We start from the raw sequence: 9,320 nt of genomic DNA on the forward strand, positions 1-9,320 counted from the left end.
TTTTGGATTTATTTTTTTTATGTTATATTTACACATTAATTTAGAAATTATACTCAACTTACGATTTTTAATTATTTATCAAACTAACCACTTTTTTAAATAAAAAAATTGCATGGCAACACTAAGCGCCACTAGTGATGAATCAATCCTAGTGGCGCACATGTACATAATACAATAAAAGTAAATGTCGCCGTCAATGACGCATGCTATATTTTATTTTATTTTTAATTATTTAATAAAAGAAACGTCACGAAGAGTGGTGCATACATGCAAAAGACTATTAAACATGTGTCATGAGGAGTAACATATGCCTGCAATATTGCTAAAAAACAATAGACAATGATGTAAAAAAACTGACACATGCATACAATATTAGCCTTTGACATGCACCATAGACAGTGGCATCTTAATGCAAATAAATAAAGCATGCGCCTCAGACAGTGATATGCTTTTATCGTATAATTTTTTTATTTAAAAAATAATTAATTTAATAAATTGTGTGAAAATGTGATTATTTGATATTTAATTTAAAAATAATAGTTAATTTTTTAAAAAAAATCTCAACTTGCTCTATTGTCATTTATATTGCATTTTCATGACAATGTTGACCATAATTTTTATTCCACATAAACAATCATTGTATTTCACGAATCCAACTCATACTTATGAGTGAAATAACTTAACCATAAGATTTCTATTTATCTCAATATATAAATATTAAACAAAATTAACCAAAATAAATAAATTTCAAATGTCACACATTCTGTCCGTGCAAGTATAATGGTAACATAAATCATCAAATTTTAAAATTAAAATAAATAAATAAAAACAATATTAAATGTCACACATAATAACCATTGGAATACAATGCAACATAAATGATCAATTTAAAATAAATAATTAACATGCACGATCAATATAAAAGTTTTACACTATCAATTCATCACCATCATCAATTTCCATTACTTTATAGGTGGTTAAAATAAAAGTCAAACTCTTTATAATATTCAACATCTTTATAATATTCAACATCTCAGCTTAACTGAGAGTGTAAAACTCTTTTGCATGTCAATGTATTTCAATAAAATTTAAAAAAAATTAGATCAATTTAAAAAAGAAAAAAAAACAATTGTTGTGCACTAGACTAACAAAAAAAGTTAAAGACCTATTCAAGAAAAATGGTCAAACTTAAAGTACCAACCCCAGAAAATGGTTATAAATATTAAGGCGTAGTTCAGCCAAAAATAAAATACTTAATCTGGTAAGAACAGCAGCCATTTGATAACTTCCAAAGAAGTAGTCCAATGACTCACTCTCCTCTTGGGCATGCTTTTTCCATGTTGCAATTTTTCCCAAGATGGCAATCATCCCAATAGTACAAGTAGAAAGAATTAAAAAATAGAGCCGACAAATAACATAAAAAAGAATAGAGGAAACAGAGAAACCCCAAACGGCCTCATGGATTATGAACAAAATGAATGCAGTGTAACCTTTGGGACAAAAAGCCTTGTTCGACCAATTTAATACCAGCTTCTGAAGCAGTCTCTTATATTTTGCATGCACACTTGTAAACATACTCACAGATATAGAAAAAGATAAAGAGAGGTTAATTTGCTGTTTCACCAGCAGGTCCAGCTCTAGCAGTCAACAAAGGTTGAAGAGCTTTGACTACAATGCTCATGTTAGGTCTGAAATCAGCTTCATATTGCACACACAATGCAGCAACAGCAGCCATCTGTAATCAACCAGGCATCAAGGTGTTATAACAGAACATTATTCTTAATTAAGGCAATAACTGGGTGTGGTTCCTATAAAGGAACCCACAAAAAATACTAAAAGACAGTAAACACCTTCGCAACAGCTTTTGGTGGGTATTCTCCTCCTAGTCTTGTATCAACACACTGCCTGACCTTATCCTCACTGAGTTTTGGAGTAGCCTGAAACACACATCAATTGAGATCAGCAAGGATTTAGAGTGGACAGTAGATAACAATAGAGAAACTTATTTTTTCTGTTGGAAAATGGAAGGAGGGTGTAAAGATATAGCATAAATTCGTACCCAGGTAACCAGACTCTGCTGTCCACGTGGTAGTGTATGATCAACAGGTTTCCTTCCTGTCAAAAGCTCCAGAAGGACAACACCAAAACTATATACATCACTTTTAGCATTCAATTGTCCAGTCATTGCATATCTGCATCCACAAGATTAGGCATAATGTTTAGTAGTTGAAGCTTGGAAACTAAATATAAAACAGTTTTCTCAAATTGATACTAAGATATAGAAACACAACATAGGAATTGGTCATGCATATCAAGTCAACTGTGGTATAAAGGACATTTTATATGGCTTTTCCAATAATTCTTCAGCATTCACTCCATCACATCCAATAAGGATAAAAAGAAGCATGTGATCTGACATGTAACTTGAAATCTTACTCAGGTGCATGATAACCAAAGGTTCCAAGGACACGAGTGGAATGAAGACGTGCAGCCATGTCTGGAGCCTGATTTGACAAATCAAAATCTGCAATTTTTGCAACATCATCTTCAAAGATTAGAACATTGCTTGACTTGATGTCCCGATGAATAATATGGGGATCAGCCTTCTCATGCAAGTATTCAAGCCCTCTTGCAGCCCCTACAGCAATTTTTACTCTTTGTGCCCATGTCAAAACCGGACCAGGTTGTGCTCCTTTAACCCCTTTTCTGCCTACATGTAAAAAATCAACGATGGAAACATTTACATACAATCAATATAAATACAAACTAATCTAATAGATATCTCAAGGAGGAGATACATTGTCTGTTAAGGCATCAAAAACAAAATGAAAAAACATGTTAAAATCCATAATCTTCTCAGCTCCTCTAATGTAGAAAAAAATTCAACCACTGGTTATCGACATTAATACTTTTCAAACTTGACCAACTGAAAGAAAAAACCATATACCATGTAAAATGTCATGAAGAGAACCATTAGATGCAAACTCATAAGCAAGAATACGGGAGTTTCCATCAACGCAGTATCCAAGCAACTGGACAAAATTATCGTGTTTCAGCCTTGACACCATAGAAACCTGAAAGCTCAGAAAACCACAAGGTGTCAGTAAGAAAATAACTTCAATGCCCCAACAAAAAATACTGAGCCAAGGTTGTAACACATGTATACCTGGGCCAAGAATTCCTCATCAGGCTGTTTACTGGCATCTAACTTCTTGATTGCTGCAGCCTGGCCATTCTTAAGAACTCCATAATAAACTCTTCCATACGATCCCTCTCCAATCAGAGAATCTTGTCCAAAGTTATCTGTAACTTCTTTTAGTTCATCAGCCTGTATCTCCGGAACTTCAATGGGCTGCACTTTAACAGTCTGAGCTCCCGGTTTTGTAGACTCAGAAGCATGGTAATTTCCATCATTTCCTGAATAATAGAATTTACCAGTATAATTTCAACGAGAGTAATATAATCAAACAAATTAACAAAGTGAAGTATTGTAAGCAACATCCAAATGATATATTATGAGTCCAAATGGAAATATTACAAAGAAATACATGAATTCTCCTGAGTTGCAAACTATATATATCATCATCCTTGATGCAACCCTCTAGCTTATGAATCAAATTACCTGCTGGGTTTTTTACAATATATGGTCCGCCACTCTCGGCGACCTTGTGGAACTCATCCTCTCCGCAACAGCTGAAACAACTCATGCTTCTTTCCTAATAAAATCAATTCATAAGCCTGTCAGATCATATTAATAATACTTCATTTTTAAGCTTGAAGAATAGTCCATTAAAAATAAAAATAAAAAAGTAACACTTCCATGCAAATTCTCATTGCAAGAAAGTAGATACATCCTAGTGATCTTACAACTTCGAACAATTCAAATTGATCGAAACAAAGAAGCAAATATTGCAGAATATTGCAGTTGTGTGAATTTTCTGCACAATCACATTGAGTTCTATTATTAAATTTTAAGTCAACACAGCTTCATTTCATTCACATGGTATGATAAATTAATCAGACAAGATGCTTCCACTCAATGGATTCATATATTAGCTAAAATTCGCAACAACTTTACCTACCTCTCAGAAATCAATGCCATGAAAAACAAAAAAATTAAGTGTTATTCTAAATTATTTTCTTAATATCATCATCCTTGAACAACAATTTCACAGCGTGATATTAACGTAACTTTCTGTTACAATATGATAAAACTCAAGGCTTCAGTTACATAACTCAAATCCAGTGAAGCAAACGAAACCAGATCGAATCAGTTTACGCCAATCAGCCAAACTGCTATCAAAATTCAAGCCAGTAATTACAGATCGATCTAAAGCAAAAATCAAAATTCAAAAAAAAAAAATGCTCATCCATGAATCAAATTATTGAAATAAGAACGTCGATGAAACTCGATTACGAAAACGTAAACAACATGTAGATTTTCAACAACAAAAAATTGCAATAGTAAAGTAGGTGAGGATGAAGATTATGATAGATCGATGAATACGTTACCTGAAACGAAACGAAAGTGCGAAATTGTTGAGATGAGAGTCTTGAAGCGGTGGATAGTGAAGTATACGGAGGAGAAGATGCGTAGTGTTGAGTATTTGAGTTCACGAAACGGTGAAGGGAGCGCAGGATAAGCAGAGAGGGTGCGTAGAATAAAGGAGAGGGCGAGGTACAGCAAAGCTTTTGACTCGCTTTGAGTTGGAATAAGAACTTTGATTATTGTGAGAAAACTAATTGTGTTAAGTAGTACTATACGATACGATAGAGTGGTTTTTTATTACACTAATTAAATACGTATATCACTTTTTTCTCTCTCCTTTTACGTGTTTTGCACCGAGTTTGGCTAGCCAGACTTGACCTTTTTGAGACTACATCATACACGGTTACACCTATACACTATTATTTTGGTAAAAAAAGAACATTTTGTCGGTAAATGTAAAAGATTTAACTTTTATATAGGTATGGTATAAATCTATTTTTTTGTAAATGTATTTAATTAAATTTTTTATTTTTATTTTTCTCTTCACAATTGTAAAAATAATTACAAGTAATAATATCTTTCAAAAAAAAATTACGGGATATTTTTTAGAGTTAGATTTGAGCTCAAGACTGATTGAATGTAAAGAGAGAGACAGGTAGTTAGTTGATGTAACTAACTCCAATTCTTTTTGTTTTGACACTTGGAAAAAGTTGGAATACATCTCTAACTAATTACTTGTTATATAAGCAATTATGTACTCTTGTAATAGCTAGTTTTGTGAATAATGAATAGAGCATTTTTCATATTCTTCTTCATTCTTTCATGAACATGTATCATGTTTAGCTCAAGCTTTAACATGGTAACATAGGTCTTTCAATCTAAGCTTCTTCTGCTACTCCCTTGCTCACAATCCTCCATTCTTATATTTCTGTGACACCTTGATCTTCTTCAGTTTTTTGCCATTCTCGTCGTTTCTTTCTCTTTTTTCTTCAACTTGTTTGTTGCTAGCTCTACAAGCAGCATCAATGGAAGATCATCATCTAATAATCACAATAAGGGTTATCAAACCGATATCCTTAACCCTTATTTCATGCATCTGAATGAAAATCTTGCATTAGTTCTTGTTTACCCCTTACTTTCCAACAATAATTATTACTCTTGGTCACGATCCATGACCACGGCTCTTCGATCCAAGGCCAAGATTCACTTCATCAATGGCTCCTTACCACGAGCACCTAATGAAGATCACAAATTCATTGCATAGGATCATTGTAACACCATGATCATGTCATGGATCAACAACTCAGTAGAAACTGAGATTGCTCAAAGCATTATGTGGATGGATAGCACAACTAAGATGTGGCGTGAACTGAATGATCGTTTTTACCAAGGTGACGTTTTTAGAATTTTTGATATAACATGTTTGCCACAACTCATGCCAAATAACATATGCAATAAATATGAAAAATTACGGATACAATGCAATCAAAAACTCTTGAGTTGCTACAAAAGCGACACACTTACGTGACATATACCTTTGGTGCTCTCGAATGTTGCACACGCATGTGCTCTAGCAAGAAAAATATTAGATTTATCACCACTCAAACCAAAAACAGAAATGTTATCATAACCATGACACACTACAAGAATTTCATTTACATTATAACATGTTCAAACATATTTTATGCCGGAATAGATAAACAACAATCTCACATACATCATGCAAGAACAAATAATAGATGCCAAGCTTATACATCAAGAACATATTTCAAGTATGGAATAAGAATATCATGAAGTCACTATAAGCATATAATTGACATACATCAATTGAAATTTTTTGAAGTGAACGTTCATGAATTAGTTCATACATCAAGCATATTAAGCATTTAGAACATAAACAACATGTAAAAGCAAAAGGCTTACTTTCAAAGAGGGAAAATGGAACAATGTTACCTCGCGTATGAATTGATGAAGGATGCACTAATATGTGATTGAAATTCCAAGGAAAGTTAAAGCAAACATATATAAAATGCAAACAACAAATCATATTTAGGCAAGATTTGAGATATCAAGTATCCCTAATTCCCTTTGAATGTTGAAAATGGCTCGATCGCAAGAGGTTTTGTAAATATATCTGCAAGTTGATTTTTGCTATCAACATGCTCAAATGCAACATCTCCTTTTTCAACATGGTCACATAGGAACTGGTGACGTGTCTCAATATGCTTAGTGCGAGAATGTAACACTGAATTTTTGGTTAGATTAATAGCACTAGTATTATCGCACATAATAGGAATACATTGTAGTCTAATATCAAAATCAAGTAGTTGTTGTTTGAGCCACAAAATTTGAGCAAACCAACTATCAGCTGCTAAGTATTTTGCCTGGTAGTTAACAAAGCAACAAAAACCTGTTTCTTACTGTTGCTACCGGGATTTCACGATAACGAAACCGGGACTAAAGAGATGCCAAAGAGGGGCAAAGTCAGAAGAGTCACCACCGAATTTTATTTAGTTTACCTCTATCGGAGAGGAGAGGGGAAATAGTCAATAAAACCCTCGGAAAGGAGGCGCGCGCGGGAAGCGCTAAAAGAGAATAAGGAATCGGTCTCGCAACCGAGATTTGGGTTCGGAAGTCGGTTACGTAAGGGGAGGGTATTAACACCCCTTACGTCCATGGTACTCCATGGGAACCATTTGGGTTGTTTTACATACATGGGATTTATCTATCCTTGTTTTATTTTCAAACGAAAATATGGGGAAAAGGGGAGTGTTTTTGTTATTATAGTGCTCGCCAGGGATTGAAGCCCTTGTGCCTACGTATCACTCATTCGGGGATGAGGAATCAGAGCTCCGTAGTTCGGAGTAGAAAATGTTTGTGTGTTGGTTGATTTTACCTTTGAAAAAAGGGTTTTCGGGATGATGCTCTAAGGCATAAAAAAATGAGTTTGATGAGTTGTATTATTTTTACCTTGAATAAGGGTTTTATGAAATGAGTGTTTGTGATTGTATCGTACTAAAGTCTATGGCGGAGGTGATTATTCTAGACAACAAGTCAAGCGTCTTGCGTCCAAAATAATTAGAGTAAGGGTAGGAATGCTCCATTCTTACTCATTCTCCACCACTTAAGGCTCGTGGCGCACAATAATAATCGTAATTATTAAATGTTTTGAATTTGACTATGAAAATGCCACTTGACGTTGAATCAAGGATTTATTTTATTTTGATTATGAAATTTGGCTTATGCAACATGAATGTAAAGTAACCAACAAGAAATTAAAGACTCACATTGTAAGGTAGTCCAGGAGAAAGTCTTTTGTGTGCAAAAGTAACCTAAGCTAAACAAAGGATAATGGTCTTACAACACATGTCCCCCTAAGGTGGTGTCATGATGTCATTCTTACAACATGAATGTAAATTACAAATAAAATTCAACATTTACAAAGTATCACAAAGATAAGGAAAAGGCCTCCAAGCAAGGATCCTAAAATGAAATCCTCTAAGTCCAAGTTGATTAAGAGTGGAATGAATATTTTTGTCTTATCATTTTATCATGTTTTTGTTGTGATCAGTGCATTTGGATGCACATTCTTCTATAATTGTACTTAGGCATTTACTTAGTTTATTTTACTTATTTTACTATTTTATTATGCTTTTAGATTTAAGTTTATTTTTTTACTTTATTTTCAGCATAAACAATTATTTGATACATTATCACTATGCAGATCATAACTTGAGCTATAGAAGTCGGATTAACGCGTTCTGATATGCATTGGAAAGCTAAGAAGAAAAGCTAAAAGTTTCATGTTGAAGACAAAATCAGATTCGGAGTGAAGAATGGCCAAATAATTCGTTGAAGTTTCAGACTTAATTAAAATAGTTAGTTTGGGCCAGTTTTTGTAATTTTCGGGTCGGATCCTATAAGGGCCTGAATTTTCCTTTTATTATATTAGGTCTTTCACTACTATAGTAATCCTAATTCTGAATTTTGATGATATAATATTTCTTAGAAGATTTCATGGAGAGCTAATTTCCAAAGAGTTGATCTGTTGTATTCGAATTCTACTTTGAGGTTTTTATTAATTTCAATTTCTTTTCAATTCTTCCTATAAACTCGTTTGTTTAATTCGATTAGTTTCGTTTGCTTAATTCGATTGTTTCTTATAGGATAGAGTTGATTAAATTTGATTGTTTGTATGATCCTTAACTATAATCACGTTAGCGTAGCTTTTGTTGGTGTAAGCCCTAGAGGCCAATACTTTTTGGTACTTGTATCGAATTATTTATTAATAATAAAAGGCATTTTCTTTATTATGTTTGATTAATAAAGTCCCTGGAATAGATAGCCCGTTTAATGTATTAAGTGTGACTTAATCATGAGAACACATTAAACATAAGGACACTATTCTTAAAGTATCCGTAGTCGAGCTTTAGTGTGAAGTGGGATAACATTAAAGCATTAAGACTATTATGTTTGTAGACTGATGATTACATCTCATGGATCATGGATAAAGAGTTATCAAGTCTTAAACGTAGGTATGAATATTAGGAGTAATATTTATACCGGATCGACCCGCTATGAGAATACTATATAGAAAGTTATGCAAGGTGTCATAAGTTATTCTCATGGTGATAATAGTGTATTCCACTCTTCGACCTGAAACCACTATGGATCCTAGATGTAGAGTCGAGTGCTTTATTGCTGATCCAACGTTGTCCGTAACTGGATAACCATAAAGACAGTTGATGGGTACTCCACGAAGCATGCTGAGGGACATGAGTGACCTAGATGGAATTTGCCCATCCTGCATAACAGGATAAATGTCTATGGG

General features: G+C 33.6%; 1 protein-coding gene across 2 annotated transcripts; it reads right to left on the reverse strand.

Annotated features, from left to right (window-relative positions):
- Nucleotides 1–1,188: 1,188 nt before the first annotated feature.
- On the reverse strand, nucleotides 1,189–4,758 carry LOC127098606 (probable receptor-like protein kinase At2g47060). Of its 2 annotated transcripts, none has more exons than XM_051037242.1 (8): nucleotides 4,513–4,758; nucleotides 3,623–3,738; nucleotides 3,167–3,417; nucleotides 2,948–3,074; nucleotides 2,437–2,710; nucleotides 2,060–2,192; nucleotides 1,851–1,937; nucleotides 1,189–1,735 (listed from the first exon to the last, which is right to left on the reverse strand). In XM_051037242.1, the coding sequence occupies exons 2-8, from the start codon at nucleotides 3,705–3,707 to the stop codon at nucleotides 1,607–1,609; spliced, it is 1,086 nt and encodes a 361-aa protein (XP_050893199.1). In that variant the 5' UTR covers nucleotides 3,708–3,738; nucleotides 4,513–4,758; the 3' UTR covers nucleotides 1,189–1,606. The 2 variants fall into 2 exon arrangements, with proteins under 2 accessions (XP_050893199.1, XP_050893198.1); XM_051037241.1 differs by having other exon boundaries at nucleotides 3,623–3,716; nucleotides 4,513–4,757.
- Nucleotides 4,759–9,320: the final 4,562 nt, after the last annotated feature.

This window comes from Lathyrus oleraceus, chromosome 6, assembly GCF_024323335.1.
Source record: "Lathyrus oleraceus cultivar Zhongwan6 chromosome 6, CAAS_Psat_ZW6_1.0, whole genome shotgun sequence".
In the NCBI taxonomy this organism is placed as follows: Eukaryota; Viridiplantae; Streptophyta; class Magnoliopsida; order Fabales; family Fabaceae; genus Lathyrus; species Lathyrus oleraceus.

Excerpts from the sequence above, each read along its gene's own strand:
- LOC127098606 (XM_051037242.1), bottom strand. The coding sequence starts at position 3,707 with ATGAGTTGTTTCAGCTGTTGCGGAGAGGATGAGTTCCACAAGGTCGCC. Across the intron at positions 1,938-2,059 it reads AGCAGAGTCTGGTTACCTGG|GCTACTCCAAAACTCAGTGA; the intron begins GTACGAATTTAT and ends TGTGTGTTTCAG. Across the intron at positions 1,736-1,850 it reads CACCAAAAGCTGTTGCGAAG|ATGGCTGCTGTTGCTGCATT; the intron begins GTGTTTACTGTC and ends GGTTGATTACAG.